The sequence below is a fragment of the Lutra lutra genome, chromosome 10, assembly GCF_902655055.1.
Source record: "Lutra lutra chromosome 10, mLutLut1.2, whole genome shotgun sequence".
NCBI classification, from domain to species: Eukaryota; Metazoa; Chordata; class Mammalia; order Carnivora; family Mustelidae; genus Lutra; species Lutra lutra.
The window spans coordinates 58,797,145-58,815,073 of record NC_062287.1 but is presented as its reverse complement, the minus strand read 5'-3'; the positions used below and the strand labels follow the sequence as shown (position 1 = coordinate 58,815,073).

The following is a 17,929-nucleotide window of genomic DNA, read 5'->3' as shown; positions in this document are numbered from 1 at the left end:
TTTAGTTACACACCCAAATTGGCATCATGCTCTTCAGCCTTCCCATCTGATTATGGGTTCTCTCCTAGCAACAAGATCCCAAGTATTTTTCCTTGAAGCACATGAAAAGTTAATTCTTCCTGAATGTTTAAGGGTTTGAGGGGGTCCGTGATCAAAGGAGTGAGACTGATAGAAAGCGATCAAGCAAGGCTTTATTTTTCACCAGCACCAAGAATCAAACAGACCAGCCAGGGCGACCACCCCCAGCTTCACAGACTAGCTTTTTTGTTTGTTTGTTTGACAGATTACAAGTAGGCAGAGAGAGAGAGAGAGAGAGGAGGAAGCAGGCTCCCCACTGAGCAGGTAGCCCGACTCCGGAGCTCGATCCCAGGACCCTGGGATCATGACCTGAGCTGAAAGCAGAGGCTTTAACGCACTGAGCCACCCAAGTGCCCCCCTCCACCCACCCACAGACTAGCTTTTATAGAGCAAAGGCCATGTGGTTGAGCCTGGCCAATGAGATTGTCTCCACCTGGCCTGACCCGTGCTTGCATTCTGGTCTTTGTTATCTCCACCTGACCTGACCTGTCCTTGTATTTGGGCTCTGTTATCAGGGACTGGTCGACCATGTTTTACTGGTTTCTCAGACTTGCTTTTAAGTAAGTTCCTCTGGGGTAGGAGGGGCAGGGTCAGTTTAAGTTTTACTGCACAAACAACAAAATGGCTGTTTAACTGAGATGGAGTCACTCTGGCTAAGTAGGTCCCTACAGGTTGACCTAGGTCATCAGACTCAAATTCTGGAACAGATTCATAACTGTATTAAGAAATTCCAGAACCCCCTCATCCCTAAATACAGCAGCTCACTGTGGCTTTCTACACTTCTGGAGACTGTTGACCCAGCAGGGTTAGATTGTCCTCACCTATAGCTACTTTCCTTTGGCAAGCTTCTCTGGATCCAGAGTAACTCAAGTGAAATCTTCTGTGTCGGGCTGTGATGGCCCTTCATCAGGCATATCTAGGATCCTGTGATTCCTGCCACATAAGAATGGAGCAAAGCAGCCTCTTTGCCATTCTAAGCTCTCTGTGCTCCATAATCTGAAAGGAACAGATGAACTCAAACAGCTGAGCAGACTTCATGATGCTGCACAAAGTAACTCATTTCTCTAAACAGGTGGGAATAGAGGTTATCAGCCCTCCCAGAACACAAAACCTCTCCTTCCTGAGGTTGTCATTGACAATGGAATCGGCACAAGCAACCAGATCAGAATAGAGCATCAGCTTTATTAACCTACAATCAAATATTTTCCTCTTGGGAAGGAATAAGTCCAAGAAGGAACAAAAATGTTCATTTCTGGGAAAGAAACCCTCATGGGAGAAAGCACAAAAGACAGGCAACAGGGGTTTCTTCCTGCTCTCCTGACTAAAGCTATTTGTTTTTCCAACTACTGAGCTTAATAACAATTGTTGTTCCATTGTATTTCTCTCTAGAAGAGAACAGCTGGGTAATCGGATACTCCTATTTCTAACATGACTTACAACTACTTCCTAAACAACTATTTTTATATACTCAAACTAGTGATGTTCGATTCCTTTGTTCCTAAAAAGCCTCAAATCAATAAACAATTTGGGCCAATTAACATAATGCTGCCTACTTGTGCATAGCTCTAGAAACTTGGAGTCCCATACACCATTGATTTCTAGAGCACATGAAACTCAGTTGATTTTTTGTTTTGTTTAATGGTTAAACCATGAAAATGCAATCCTGGCTTTTAGGCTCCTATACTCTATGTAGAACTCAAGGCCCTAGGAAAGTAGGGCTGCCCATTCAATCCAAGGTCTGAAGAAGAGAGGATTCTGACCCCAGGATATGCTTTCTTCCTCCACACTCTCCATTACCCTACAAGGTAAGGGTAACTTCTTTAGCTTCATCCCCCATGAAGTTAAACAAGACACTTGAAGTACAGTCACTGAGTTTCTGGGGACAAAGCCAGGATATTCTGTTACCTAATGATGGTTCAGTGCTGTCCTCTAACCTAGAATTATAATTACATGCACAAGAGGCTATGCACAGAGCTTCCAGTTGCCCCCTCCAGTGGAGTGAGACAGCACTAACTTTCGTGGCAACAATGTGACTATACAGGGGTACTTCCCAGAAACTTGTGTCCAGAGATTTTATTAGAGCTTGGTCACATAGACTGACTGCTCATATGTCCAAATTCAGTCTCCTGTCCCTCTTGAGATCAAGATAAGTGTGATCCAAAACCCGACCCTAAGCCACATTATCTAGTGAGGTCCAAAATGTGTTCCCTCACCTGGTAAACAAAGACACAGGCATGGCTTGCCAAGAGCCCAGAGGAAAGGCAGGCCCTCAATCTGGGTAATCAATTCTTCACTCATGTCTTAGAATTTATTCTAAGAAATTAGAATAATGTCTTAGAATTATTCTAAAACGAGAGCTGTGAAATCCCATACTCAAAGATTCTCAAGTTAAATTTTTAGCCGAATTTGAAATCTAACTATTGTTAAACACATGTAGTAAGGTAAGTTTAAAATGATTATTTTGCTTTTTTTTTAGTCAACATGAAGGCCTCTGTGAGCTTTTTACTGAAGTGCATTTTAAAGATTTTATTTAGACGTGAGCAGAGGGAGAGGAAGCGGGGGGAGAATCTCCAGCAGGCACTGTGCTGAGTGTGGTCAGGGAGCTCAGTCTCAGGAAGGACCTGACATCAAGAGTCTGTTGCTTAACAGACTGAGCCACCCAGGCACCCCACTATTGAAATGCATTTAAAAGTAATTGGTATTTTTAAAGGGTCAAATATGGCTACTTTCTGAAAGTGGTTTTTACCTGAACTGTAAAAATATGTATCCCTCTTAGAAAATGCGTTTCGATTACCAAAAACTAGAACAGCTAGGCCAATATCACCTATGGCATCTATAGTAAACTTTGATTTTTCTCAACCCATGTAAGACTCCCCTAAGTGAGCTCAATAGGGCTCAACTTGTACTTTCAACAAGTTTACTGAGTATGTATAGTCCAGTCTGGGATCTGCTCCAAATGAAAAGGATACACTGACTTCTTCCTTGAAATGTTTACACAGCTATGATAAGCAACACAAGAGCTACAGTTAACTTGATATTCTAGGCTTTTGGTATTTTGGTTTTCTTATAAACAGAAGTTACACTTTAACAAGTGATATCTATTAACATCCAATGTTCAGAACTCCGCTTTTAACACAAACTCCTATAAAGAATGCAATTATGTGAAGTTCCTTATGGAGGTACAAAGTCTTCTAAAACTAGTTTTAAAAATTCTGATTTGACAAGAGATCAATTGAGCCCCAGGAGTCCCCTCTAAATATGGAATGTATCACTAACTTCTAGCTTTCTAGAAATAGAAACTTTAAGGATATGGAAAGTACTGTTTGTCTCCTAGAGTGGTGTTTGGGTGTATAATTAGGCAAAGCCATAATAATCTCCCTTCCAGGAGATGAAATAACAGGTTTGCATACTTCTAAACCTGCTTAACACAAAGAACCCCACTATATGTACTAGTGCATATATATTAACTAGTATGTGAGCTGAATCTTGACCAAAATACCAACTGCATAACTAGTCCTCCAAATGTGTATTTGCTAATTAACTGAACATACAGCTTTAACTATTTGGAATATAAGAATATCCTCTTAGTTCCTTCAGTTGGGTAACACTGACATGTGAAGTAAATGTGCATTGATTGCAATTGTCAATTCTGACAAGCTAGCTATCTGCTCTAGTCTGCAGAATTCATATTGGGTAAGACTTGGAACTCCTATGTAAACACATTGTGCTAAGGAACACAGATAAGGTATTTAAAATGTTGGGGTGCCTAGGTGTTTAAGTCACTTAAGCATCCAACTCCTGATTGCAGCTCAGGTCATGATCTCAGGGACCTCGGATCAAGTCCCACTTTGGGTTCCATACTCAGGGAACAGGAAGAAGCGTGCTTGAGGATTCTCTCTCCTGCTCTTTACCACACTTGCTCGTTCTACTTTTTTTTTTTTTAATGGCTTAAATCCTCCTGTGGGAGGCACTTTGTTCACACTTCCACAATCTCTAGGTAACCTTGGGGCAACTAGCATACAGGTCTTTGGAGTGCTTTAAGCTGCACTTGAATTTGTCCTCCATAGCGTTCTCAAAACTCTAGACTGTAATGAGGGTGGGAGTCAAGTTAAAACAAAACAAAACAAAAAACCTACTAAAACCAAGAAAGGTGGCATTTTGCCAAGAGCCTTAATGAAACATGGGTCTACTACATAATCAGGGGCTGGAAGTTAAGTGATTTAAATCAAACTTGTTCCAATGCAATATTCAGAGTACTTTACAAACTAATAACATTTATTATGGCAGGAGATGCTTGCTTAATTCTGTGAAAGAGGCTTTATGACCCTGAAACAAGTGATCCAATTACAATACCCATCTCCCAGAGCTCCTTGCAATCCAATATGAATAAAATGGGTCACTGCCAGATTGGATCAGAGCATTTCCTAATGTCAGATAACTTATCTTTCATGGATAACATTAAACCCATTCGAAACTGGGAAAGTCTTCCTATAACTAAACTTAGTCTGAGAGATTCTGGTTGAAGAATATGAGCTACCCATAAGAATCTGAGATACCCATAAATTTAGCATCCTACAGCTAGGATTCTGAAGCTTTATATTGTCTAGCTGCAACTTTGCTTTGAAGTCTCAGGAAAACTGAAACACAATGTCCTGGCAACAGAACCTCTCTACAAAGGTAGAAGAGAGAAGTTCTGAATAAATACTAGCATGTGATGCACATGACAAGCAACAGGCTAGAGATTACAAAGACAGAAATACTATACACTTAGCATGCACGTGATGGGGTATATCTACTTGGCTATCAAGACAGACAATAATGAAGAACTTAACACTTCTGGCCACCTCATCCTAAATTCACCTGGTGGTTGAGATAGCCACCTGTGCTTAATTGCCTTTATCCAAAGGAAAAATTTCTGTCTTCAGAATGGGAGGTAGATTAGCACCATGGAGACAAGTATTAGCTGAAGTTAGGCTCCTATCATCCCAAAGAAACCTAAAGACAAGAGTAGCACCACCCAATTTCAGATGGCTTGGAAAGCCAGTGAGTGGTGAAGATAAGATGCCTATGTAAAAACTAGTGGTACTCCTAAGTTGGTACTCTGCAAAGTTCATCTGTTTTTGTAGCAGCCCAAATGAATTGGGCTCAGACTTCAGAAGTAAATAGAAGAACCATGTTTTTCACTTACCTAAACACATGAAATTAGAACTTAGTCATTTTTTTACTCTGATGCTATGTAATCTTCACCTAATGTATTTGAAAGTTTCATCCATGTGTGTTGCTACAGTTCTTTGACTTCTGACATTCCACTATGTGATTATTAGCCTAAGCATGTTCTCATGATTGTTTGAGTTGTTTCTACGTCTTTGCTACTGGGAGAAATGCAGCCATAAGCACCTTTTTCATGTATTACCATACATGTTAGCCTCTTGGCACTCTTAGAAGTCAAGGTATAGAGTATACAAAATCAGTCTCGGGAGAAAATACCAAACCATCAGCCAAAGTCCTTGTATTAACTTACACCATAGGAGGAAACTCTGAACCAACATCTTCTCCAACTTTTAATTTTAGACCTTTAATTTTCAAAAACTAATTCACTATGATTTTGATGTATATTTCTCTGAGCATGAGTCACTTCTCATGTATTTAAAGATTTTCTTCTCTGTGAAATAACTTGTCATTTTTGTCTCTTGATATTGATTCTTCATGGTAGTTCTTTATAAGTCCTTTGTGTATATCCTGAGTTTCCATTTGTAACCTCTCAATTTAAGGCAGTTCTTGAGAATTTAGTCAGAAGTTCTAACTTTCTTGTAGATCTTTTTTGAAAAATTCATCGATCCCAAGGCCTGAAACTTAGCCATATTTCATTACCAAGAATTGAAATGTTATTTTCATATATAAATCCTTAATATGTGGAGCTTATTTTTACATATGGAATAAAGTAGTCATCCGACTTTCTATATGAATGATTTTTTTTCCCAGTTGGACTAATTGAATAGCCCTCCTCTCAGTAAGTGACCTTACTGAGTTAAGAGAATATTGTGTACAAAGAGCTGATGGTCTTCTTTAGGAGTCTGCTGTCTGTGAGACTATACCTGGACTTGGGGGCCTGGGAGACTGGTCTTGGACCTGTATAGCTGAAATAACAAGACTCTCATAGGAAATCTATGCTATGATCTATACCAAGATGGAATATAATGTTTCACCATCATCCTTAACAACTCTTCATACCCCTGTGGGGATGAGGGATCCAAGAAGCTTCAGATATAGAATGTACCAGTGGGATTGAGCATGGTGAGCTGCTTTATGCCAAGTTAAAACTTATTTTGCCTTTTGAAGATACTAATCCAAGTGTGTGTGACTGCTGCTGGTAATGGTTCATCTGCTCTAATCCTACTTCAGTGGGTTGTTTACCTACTGGATTAGTTGTTTCTTAAACATCTTCTGCCCTGTGAGTTCACTTCCCTGGTGGTATTGGCTACTACCAAACAATATGTAATTCACATGGCACTGCAGATTCCCAGCACCAATGAGCAGGTATATGAGCCCCAGAACAAGCGCCCAAGGTGCCAAATTTAGATAGTAAATCTTTTCCTTTCCCACAAAAATCTAAACCTTCTGTGTTCCCTAGGAAGAAGACTTAAAGGAGAAATCTCCTTGGGTAACTTGTCAATTTTGAGAATGTCAGAGGGTGGGAATGCAGGTACTTGAGGTTAGTTGTACCCTACCTGTTTATCATGGGACTTCATCAGCACAGAGCTGCTCTATGATGGGACTTCTGAGGACAACGGAGTCCACACAAGTGTTAACTAGACACTGCTTATTCCAAGGCAATGCAGGGGAAGAACAAGACCCAAGATCCTGCTGTGTGTCATTCATTGCATTTTCCCACAGCCATGCTTCGAGGTCTATCTTCTATCTCAGGCCAAAGTTACTATCCTGCAAACCTGCTGGTTATTTCTCATCCCAACCTCCCCCAGAGTTTCAATTTCTATCTTAGTTTCCCATATAGGGTACCTTTGAGATTGATCATGGAAAGCAGCCAGCAGTTATACTGGTCTACCATTTGAGATTAAGAACCCTGTGGATCTCACACTTGGAAAGACCTTCTCAGATGCTCAGGGGGCTCAGTCTTAATCTTTCACAATGACCCCTGTGATGCTAATTAGGCTAGCCTTGGACTTCATGTTGGAGGTACTTGTGTGAGATACTGTGCTGTAGAACTTTGAAAAATATTTTCAGGGGTGCCTGGGTGGCTCAGTGGGTTAAAGCCTCTGCCTTCAGCTCAGGTCATGATCCCAGGGTCCTGGGATTGAGCCCCGAATTGGGCTCTCTGCTCAGCAGGGAGCCTGGCTCCTCCTCTCTCTCTGCCTGCTTTTCTGCCTACTTGTGATCTCTGTCTCAAATAAATAAAATTTTAAAAAAATAAGAAATATTTTGATTTGTATATACACCTACTTATAATCATGCTGAAAACATATCCTTCAGTAGCACTCTGTGGATAGAGGTATAGTCTGAGTAGGAAGCTATTTTATCTTGTGTATGAAGCAAATCCCACTGTTTGTCGCAAAGGCTGTGCAATAATATAGCCATAAATGTTCTAATAGTAAATCCTTGGCTTGGGGCCGAAAATGTCCATTTTAGGTAACAAATAACAGATATTTTTTAAGAGTGGGCTTAGTAGAGCTGAGCAGAAGACTGCCTCATGGAACAGAGATGGAGAATGGGACCTCCATGCAAGAGATCCTAGCAACTCCGGTAGTACACACAATGAACATTTAGCTGAGTGGCTGAAGTTCCCCCAGGAGTATTCCTTTTTTTAACTTACTCTTAGAACCCAGAGCTGTTCAGAAATTTTGCCCTTGTAAGGGCCAGGCAGTTGATAATATATTCTTTGTATTCTCATCTATTCTAAGTCCAGGAGTTGGGAGGGAGAGAGAATTATCTTAGAGTAGAAACCTAAATTCCCTATCCATAAGTAAACTTCACATAAAAACAAGCTGCTACAAAGAAATTGAGGAAATGGAGTTGTGACAATAGCCTAGGACTGCTCTGGACTAATAGATATTCTTGTGCTCTCTCCCTTCCATAAAGTGCCACTGATTCTGAGGAGTGCCTATGGTAATATCAAGGAGTGGCTCTGCCTAAGGCTGCACTTTGAACTCAGTTGGTATAACACATGTTTGACACTAGGTCTTACAGATTTAGATCAGCACTAGAATGTCCCCCAGGTCTTCTGTTCTAGTGTAAGAAAGGCATTGTTGAGCTGCTCACTGAGGATTGTGATGATTATGTGACTTTTGTTCTCTTAAATGTCTGAGCAGTCCTTGGAAAGTCAGTCTTCATAAAAGGTTTTATATTCATAAGTGGTATTAGCTCTTCCCACAAGACTAACTTGTGAAAATGAATTGAAGATTTTTCAGTGTGATTCCCCATAATTGCATCAGAATAGGTTCTGCAAAGAGCGGATGCCAAGATGGAATGAGATGTGTCAGAGGTTTCTTCATTCAGGGGGAAATGCCCTTGAAGGAAGATACAAAGGGATCCTGAGGTGGGAAGAAATATGAGATTACAGTGCAGGTCTGATCTCTGGGAGGGAGGGAGGTTAAGGGAAGGAAGGTCTTAAACTCTGCATTTCTAAGAAAGCTTTGTCAAGGCCAGAGATTCCCTGTGCCAAAGGCATCCATAAGAGGAGTCCAGTTCCAGCATCCCTCAAGAATGGGTGTGCCTCTTAGTATTAAGCTCATTGATTTGGTTGGAAGCCACTAACTGGCTGTGGAACCTAGGCAGTGCCGTGGATTTCTGAGCATAGTGATAGAGGCTGTCAGTCAAACATGCTCTCTGCAGTCAGATCTGAGCAGCATGTTTGCATGGCGACTACAATCCATTCTTCCACTGTATAGTGGTCATTCAGATTTTGGTAGCAGCACCTCATAGTTTCCATGAGCACTTGCTAAGGGTAGATTAGATGAAGGTTGATGGGAGAATGGCAGCTCCAGTCTCAAACTCCTATCAGAACCACAGCTTTCACTTACTTCTCCTCCCATTGTCTATTTGAAGTTCCTTTCACCCTCTACTATCACCACTGCAATCCTGGTGGCTTACCTGATGGAGTAACATGATTCTTCATTTATGAGGAGGCCAAACGCTTGGTAATCATACTCTTCAAATGTGGGGGTTGTTGCAAATGTACACTCCTGCTTACAATGTGGCATGGGTACCAGAAAATGCCCAAATGGATCCCCCTGGCTTCTCCCTTACAAATTCTTCCCTGTTTCCATTGTTAAAAAGCAGCTGTCTTTTCAATTAGGTCAGTTACTTCTGCCAGTAAGGTAACTCCTTAGCTGTTGGTCCCTGAGCACTGGAGTCCAAAGTAGACTGATGGCAGCTATAAATTGTAGCTCAGTAGAACCCTTGCTGTATCCTAGGAGGATCCGGACTTCCAATATTGAAGAACTGAAGAGTTCCTGGGACAGGAAACCAAAGTCTCCTAGTAGATCATGGAGACTGTAGAATATTCCTGTGTCTACCTTTTGTTCTGGACTTCTGTGTCCTATTGGGTACCAAGCACCAGATAGAGATCTGATTTAATGCAAATGTGGCATCCTAAAGGAAGATACTCTATTCTTGTCAAGTGTTGCCTCTGAGCTGCATTTTTAGCTTTCAGAGGACTGCTCCAGCATTCTGAGGCCAACTGCTCCTGGTTAGTGTGAAGTAATATTAATTCTTGCAGTGGATTCCCATAGCCACGAACCCTATCCTGCATATCCTACTGTGAAGAATGCCCATTCTTTTGTTACTGTGTCATGTAGGACCTCTTGCCCATAAATCAGCTATTCAAAGCCCGAAAAGTACTGCTACCCAAGGCTCTGTGGACAAGAAAGGCAAATCCATATCCAGAAGTACATAGCACTGACAGTACAAACCTTCAGCATAGTTGACTTGCCATCGGGTGACCTTAAGGAACAGTATTACATCTGGGTTTCAGCATTGATCTCTATCGCTGAACTTCAGAGGCAGTAGTAGCTACTCAACCTTGGTCTTTGGGACTCCACTTGGATGGGCCCACATAGTCTCCTTTGCTGTTATGGCTGCCACTCTAATAATCCATCATACGAGTTCTGAGCTGATCGCTGATGAATGACAACTAGCACAATCACCTCAATGGCTTTGTTTAGAGCCCCTTTGGGTGTATGCTTTATACAGATGGAAAGATCTTCAATTTGGACCCAAGTCCCTTATGTCCATCTTTATACCTCAGACCTCTTTGCGTTAAATCACCTATCTCTTACTCTCTAGGCCTTTCCCCCAAAGACTTAAATTCTCTTGGACCATATGGCCATCCACACAGCAGGAATGACCTATTGTACCACTCGAAGTTGTGCCAGTTGGGAAGACTTCACATTCTCTACTCTTTCAAAGCCTCAAGCCCACTCCTGTGTGTAACTGTAATGCATCTGCCATCCATTTTAGGCCCAGCTGTTCTTATGGAAAGATGGTTTTGTGATTTGTCCCACATAACTGACCACCTGGATGTGGATGTAGATGTACACAGGCAGGCTAAGGAATGTCATTTGTGAGACTCCTGCTGTGTGAATAACCTTGGGAGCCTAATAGAAAATGTATTATCTGGCCTACAGGTCAGAACTGGCCCTTCTGTTCTGGATGCCAAGAGCTACAAATCATGTCCCCCACCCAGCTCCAGGCTGGATTGGGACCCCAGAATGGAATCCCAAAGGGGAGGCAGACACACATAGCCCAGGCTCCTTGAGAATCTGGAAACATGCTAACATAAAAATGCAGCTTGCTCCAGACTGCATGTAGGCAAGCAGATGTTTAGTTTCAAACCCTATTATTTGTCCTATAAATCCTAACCCTTATGGGGATGATCATTTGGATGTCTCCCTTGAGGTGAGGATGCTCCCCCCAGGCCTCTAAATCGGGACTCCAGCCTGGCTGTTTCCACTGGGCTTCCCCAGCTAAGGAGGTTGGCTGTTTTAAGTACCTGATTTGATGTAACTTGGCCTTATTCTCATTCATTGCCTGCTACTACCTTCACTTATGTGTAGATTCCTTTCTTCTATTACCTTTCTATGATAGCTTTCTTCCCTTTTCTAAGCCAAAACATGGCTACAAAATCTTGTGCAGAACACATGCCTCCCAACTCCTAATGGAAACCAGTCCTGATTTTTTTTTTCCTCTTTCTGTTGGTTTAACAGACCCTTCATACAGCCACTGATGTGATTTGGGGGAGAAGGACTGATGAAAATGCTGTGGAGGGCATGAGTCTAGGATACCTGCTCCTGCAACTTAAGCCCTCTGGTCTTTCTTGGTTTGATCCTGGATGAACCACTTCCATCTCTCGCTGCTGCTGGAGTTGTGATCCAACCAGATCCCCATTTTACCTTCTGCTTGCTCTGACCACTCTTGGTCCTCCAAGAAGTGAACCACATGATGGGATTACACATGTGAAATTTACCGGAAGCTATGCCTATGAGGGAATTGCAGAGGGAGCTAGATGCTGGGCAAGCTATCAGATCACAATGCTAGTCTGACATTTGTAGAAGACTGAAGAAGGCTAAGGAAGAAAAGGTCTCAGACTTCACTGTAAATATAAAAGCATCAGCAAGGCCATTCAGGAGTCCTGGAGCCATAGTTCCCTGTCAGAAGGAATGGGCCTACCTTACATCCCTATAATGCCTAGTCATTAGCTATGAGCTGCTTGTGAGAAAATGTAACCTTGGCAGAACACAGTGATGGATTTTTAGATGGCAACAGCTAAGGCTATCAGTGGATCACACTCCTACACTGATCTAGGAGGCATATTTAGAGGTTGCCATAATAATCTCCATGGTTTATTGTATGCTCTCTAAACCTTAGTCTTTCTGGCTAGGTAGCCAACTGAATGCCTCTTGGATACATGCAGGTTTCACAATATTTAGGTGAGCCTGGTGGTGGGTATTAAGGAGGGCACGTATTACATGGAGAACTGGATGTGGTGCATAAACAATGAATCTTGGAACACTGGAAAAAAAAAAACTTAGGGGCACCTGGGTAGCTTAGTAATTTAAGTGTCTGACTCTTTCTGCTCTGGTCATGATGTCTGGGTCATGGGATTGAGGCCTACATCAGGCTCTGTGCTCAGTGGTGGCTCTACTTGAGATTCTTGCCCTCCCCATTTGCATGTGCTCTCTATCTCAATAAATCTTAAAGAATACATTAAGACCGTAGAATTGAGGGACTGTGGTATTCCATAGCCAGTCTGACAAAATTCAGTCTTTGGAGTATAAAGGCAAATTCACATGCTAGGCTCAATTCCAAAGTATAGGTGCCATAAATTGGGTCCAAGCTTATGTCCAACTCCCTTGAGTATATTCTCCTTCAGAAAATTTAAATGTTCACTAAAGGAGAATAACAAGGTTTCTAACATTCCAATCTTAACCTGCTTAAATGCTAGAGCTTCATAGGTAATTCTGGGTCTTTGAGCCTTACCCTTTCTTGCACTCCAACAAGAGGGCCCTGAGAGCCAGTGAGCTGTATTTGGCTCTTAACTCTAAACCTCTTCCCTTGGTCCCCAACCATGGTGGGGATAGGCAAAATAGGATTATGACTGGATTGGTTTTCCATTCATATGGAGAATATTTGACTCTTCCCAAATTCAGACATAAGGTTCAGGAAAATGGAACACCATGATGGAAAGATGGGATAGAAGTTAGATATATTAGAAGAAATATGGATATAATCAGAACCCTAAATGATCACACATTTAGATACCCCAATCATGAGGCAATTAGTGAATAGCCAAAGCAAAATGAGAAGTCGTTTATTCAGGTTGTCCTGTAGTGATCTTTCCTTTGTACTTGACTGCTTCCCTTTATACTAAGCTCTGTGATCACTTGTATCTACTAGGCTTTGGGTATACAACATCTCCCTGCCTAGTTATACTTAGGAATTAGAAGGACCACATGGTCCTCTCAATTGATGCAGAAAAAGCATTTGACAAAATCCAGCATCCGTTCCTGATTAAAACGCTTCAAAGTATAGGTATAGAGGGAACGTACCTGAACTTCATCAAATCTATCTATGAAAAGACCCACGCAGGGGCGCCTGGGTGGCTCATTGGGTTAAGCCGCTGCCTTCGGCTCAGGTCATGATCCCAGGTCCTGGGTTCGAGCCCCACATCGGGCTTTCTGCTCAGCAGGGAGCCTGCTTCCTCCTCTCTCTCTGCCTGCCTCTCTGCTTACTTGTGATTTCTCTCTGTCAAATAAATAAATAAAATCTTTAAAAAAAAATAAAAAAAAAAGAAAAGACCCACAGCAAATATCATCCTCAATGGGAAAAAGCTTGCAGCCTTCCCGTTGAGATCAGGAACACAAGGATGCCCACTCTCATCACTCTTGTTCAACATAGTATTAGAAGTCCTAGCAATAGCAATCAGACAACAAAGAGAAATAAAAGCTATTCAAACTGGCAATGAAGAAGTCAAACTCTCTCTCTTCGCAGATGACATTCTTTATATGGAAAACCCAAAAGACTCCACCCCCAAACTACTAGAACTCATACAGCAATTCAGTAACGTGGCAGGATACCAAGTCAATGTACAGAAATCAGTGGCTTTCTTATACACTAACAATGTAATCAAACTTGGATTGAATCCAGCTCTACCCTTGTGAGAGGAGACTGAGCTGGGCATTCCGAGGTGGGAGTAAGGAGTATAATGTCTGCTGTATAAGGAACATTAAATATACAACCATTTAGTCCTTGGGGAAGAGGCTTGTCAGCTTTTCCACGGCTGAGTAAAATGCAGGTTAGAAGGATTAGAAGCTTTGGAGTTTTTAAACTGCCAAATTCCTAATTTTAACTCTGAGTAACCTTGGACAATCCTATCAGTTCTGGGAATGTCAATTTTTCTCCTCTGCAAACCAGAGATAATTTCTGCCTGTACAGTGAGGTTGTAAGGATTACATTAGTAACTTTCAGCATCTACTTAACTAGCAAAGTGCTTTATAGTCACCTTGTAGATATTGAACTAATAGTTTAGAAGGTAAGATTAATGTTCCTAGACATGCTAGAATTCATAACTTCACCTTATTCTGTGATTGATTCAAAAGAACAGACCTATGATCAGGGATCCTACAGATAGACCCACGGAGACTTCCTGTGCATATAGGAGGCTCTCCTCCTCATGGACCTTTCCCATGCTTCAGGCTACTTGACGGGAGTGGGCCTGCAGGGGAAGTACAAGTGTTGTGTTGAGACCTGGTGGTCTTGTCTCATTACGCTGACATTTTCCCAGGCCATGTTCTTTTAGAACACTCCATGCTTTCTTAGTGCAAGCTGTTTTAGTAGCATCTGCTAAAGGCTTAAATCAAAACTGCTTTGCTTGTTGCTAAGGCCACTTAAATGATTCCAGGTTTTTAGGATTTATTTAAAACATACATAAAAACAGACTGAGTAGAGTAGAATATATTATATAATAGTGTTATCAACCAAAGCACTTGATCTATGCATTTTTTAAAATATTTTATTTATTTGACAGAGATCACAAGTAGGCAGAGAGGCAGACAGACAGAGAGAGGGAAGCAGGCTCCCCGCCAAGCAGAGAGCCCAATGTGGAGCTTGATCCCAGGACCCTGGAATCATGACCTGAGCTGAAGGCAGAGGCTTTAACCCATTGAGCCACCCAGGTGCCCCTTGATCTATGCATCTTAGAAACTTCATATTCAGTTTATAAAGTAAGAGTATTCTTTCCTGTTTCCAATGTGTAAAATGTGAACAAAACTAGCTACCTCCTAAAGATGTTGGGATATCTTTAAGACTTACATAAGTGGTGACTGGACACTAACCGCTATTTATATTACTGATGTCATCATGATTTCACCTTGAAAGCTCAAATACCCTTTAGTCTTTAAAAAAAAAAAAATAAGTAAAAACAACTACCCTTAGAATTTAGAGTTGTCCTGTCTTGGCATTCCTTTGGAATCACACAAACTAGAGAACACTGGGCCCAACATCTCAGACTGGTTGTAATTCCCATTTGGCAAGCTACCTACCATATTTCAATTCCTTCTCTATGTGCTTACTTGAAAGAAAAGAAAGTAAGTCATTTAATCTTAGTTTCTGTCTTTAGGATTTGAAGAAGCCGCTCACGGATCTGCTTGGTACGGACAGCGTAGACAATGGGATTAAGGATTGGAGGAATGAGGAGGTAGAAGTTGGCCAGTAGAGTGTGGATTGGAGGAGGCACTTGGTGACCAAATCGGTAAATGAGAGAAGAAATAGCAATAGGAACATAAAAGATCAGAATGGCACAGATATGAGAACCACATGTCCCCAGGGTTTTAAGCCGGGCCTCAGGTGTGGCCAGCCCCATCACAGCCCGGAAAATCATCACATAAGAGGCAGCGATGGCCATGGAATCCAGGATCAGGACCAGAAAGCCAATGCTCAGCCCATAGACATTGTTTACCCTGCTGTCACCACATGCCAAGGTGACCACCGCCATGTGCTCACAGTAGGAGTGGGAGATGACACGAGCTTTATAAAGGGGTAGCCGCAGGCGGATCATCAAAGGCAGAGGTCCGATGTATAGTACACCATGGAGGAGGGCAGCCAGCCCCAAATGTCCCACCACATTATGAGTGAGCACTGTAGTGTGACGGAGTGGGTTGCAAATAGCCACATATCGGTCAAAAGCCATGGCAAGGAAGATGCCTGACTCGACTGTGGCAAAGCAGTGGATGAGGAACATTTGAGCCAGGCAGGCATCCAGGCCAATATCCCCAGCACCAAACCAGAAGATTCCCAGCAGTTTGGGCATAGTAGAAGTGGACAGAACCAGGTCGATGACAGCCAACATACACAGGAAGAAGTACATGGGTTGGTGCAGGCTATGTTCTACCTTTACCATAGCCAGAATGGTGACATTCCCCACCACAGCAACCAAGTACATGGAGGCAAAGGGGATGGAAAGCCACATATGCAGGGGCTCCAGCCCTGGGTGAGCTGGAAGGAGCTGGGTATTGAACAGACATTGTGAGAAGGGAGCATGATTCATAAATGAACCTTCTCACCTGTGGCCCAAAATGCAGTAGAAACTTTTTCTAGAAATAAAAAACAAGAATATCTTATTAAGTTCTATAATAAAGAATAAGATTGTTGATGCTACAGACTTTCTTAGAAGAAACTATAGAACAATGTCCTAGTTTAAGTGTCATGTTCATGCTTTCATAGTATTGAAAAAAAAATTGCCAAGTAAAAGCTAAACACATTCAAATGAACGTAGGAGTATTTATTTATAATAGGACTCGGAGTAATGTGCTTACATCAATAAATAAAATTACATGAGACAGACTAGTACTAGTTTTTAGTCTTTTAACTCTGCAGGTAGGCTATGTGACATCTCCCAGGATTATATTAGGATTATATTAGAAGGTCTCAAAATACAAGCTCCTTGAAAAGAAGAAATAGTTGATGCTGAAAGATACAGTGAGAGACTCCTGGGACTGTCTAGGTTGTATAGTAAATTTGAAGTTTAAGGTAGAGGCCAGCATTTGCTAATACATGAGTTGAAACATTTAGCCTGCAGGCCAAAAATCACAAAGCAGAGACATGGGTCAATAAAGGACTTCAGAGGATGGAAACAAAAGTATTCCTGAAAGGTGAAAGCTGCTGAATGTAGCGCAGTTTGTGCTTCTGCCCAAAGGCAGGTCCTTGTAAGGGCCTTCTCCCTTCATGGAGGCTGAATAGAGAAGATTGAAGAAGAGAAGAGGGTCATCCCTAGGAAGAAAGAAAACACATTAAGCTCTAGTGGCAAGCCTAGAGGATGAGTATTTGGCCAGAGAAGAAATACCATACTCAGAGTCCAGGGCAACCGGCTTCAGAGAGATTAGTATGAAAAAAATACGTGGGAACCGTTTCGGGGTTTTGTTTTCTAGGATCTAAAGGATCATACTGGAATGTTTCCTATCCTATTAGAGGAATGTCAAGGACATGGAAAAGCATATAAGAAGCTTTGTCTCCTAGATCTTGAGTGTTGTAAGGTTGAGTATAGCAGGGTAGTTAGTAGTCTGGGCTTTGGGATTTTCCAGGTCTGGTTGTGGCAGTAGGAGCTGACACAAGTGCTATTACCCTATCAGTTACATGAATGACTTCATATGACAACAAACTTAAACAGTTGTGGCCTAGAGGAGGCATGAGGATTAAAGGAGAATGCAATGTGTGACATATTAACACTAAGCATTATTAGCTCTTTCTAGATGTTGAGAATAATGTTCAAAACCAAAAATACATCCAATAAAGCTCAAACTTTGGAATGCCTGTCTCTGTAAGGAGCCATGGAACAGGGAGGATGACAACCATACTAGTGACTTTATCCCACAAAATTCTTCATGAGCTGGGTTTCCTCTCCAACTCAAGATTCTCCTAGGTCAGTACAAATTGGAACAGTGTTGGCAATAGACATAAAAAGGCAAGGTAAGAAGGCTAAGTCAGTGGGGCTGGGCAAGATGAGCACACAGGAATCAGTCGATGATTGAAGAAACCAGGTGAGCTCAGGTAAAGGGAGCCTCTCTTGGTCTTCTCACCCTGTGTGCTAGTTATTCTCCATTTGTCCATCCGAAGCTCTGTCCTAGGTCCCTAGAAACTGATATTTATGGATTGCATCACTCAGGTTCCCTTCTCTTGTGGTTTCTGGGTGGGCTCACCAAAATGAAGTCACTAGGAGATAGGAAAGTGAGACAAGAGATCAGGAATTTGTTCCCCCAGTTCCCTTCCTGCCAAATACGGCACTGACATGGTGTTCTACCAAATGCAATAGTGTCTTCCCTTTTGTCATCAGGCCTGAGTTAGG

General features: G+C 41.9%; 2 protein-coding genes across 3 annotated transcripts in view; one reads left to right on the top strand and one right to left on the bottom strand.

Moving 5' to 3' along the window:
* TRIM68 (tripartite motif containing 68) overlaps nucleotides 1–16,021 on the top strand; it is a 62,282-nt gene extending 46,261 nt beyond the window's left edge. The window contains exon 11 of one of the 2 annotated variants that reach the window (XM_047692031.1): nucleotides 15,209–16,021. The gene's annotated coding sequence lies outside the window, so the exon portion shown is untranslated. Of the gene's footprint in view, nucleotides 1–11,410; nucleotides 12,009–15,208 lie in introns of those variants that run through there. The other variant, XM_047692032.1, reaches the window with a different exon arrangement.
* LOC125078831 (olfactory receptor 52M1-like) lies at nucleotides 15,182–16,249 on the bottom strand. The gene is given in 2 exon segments (XM_047692035.1): nucleotides 15,182–16,080; nucleotides 16,083–16,249. Coding segments are annotated over 2 exon segments (945 nt in total). The 5' UTR covers nucleotides 16,129–16,249.
* Between the last annotated feature and the right edge of the window lie 1,680 nt (nucleotides 16,250–17,929).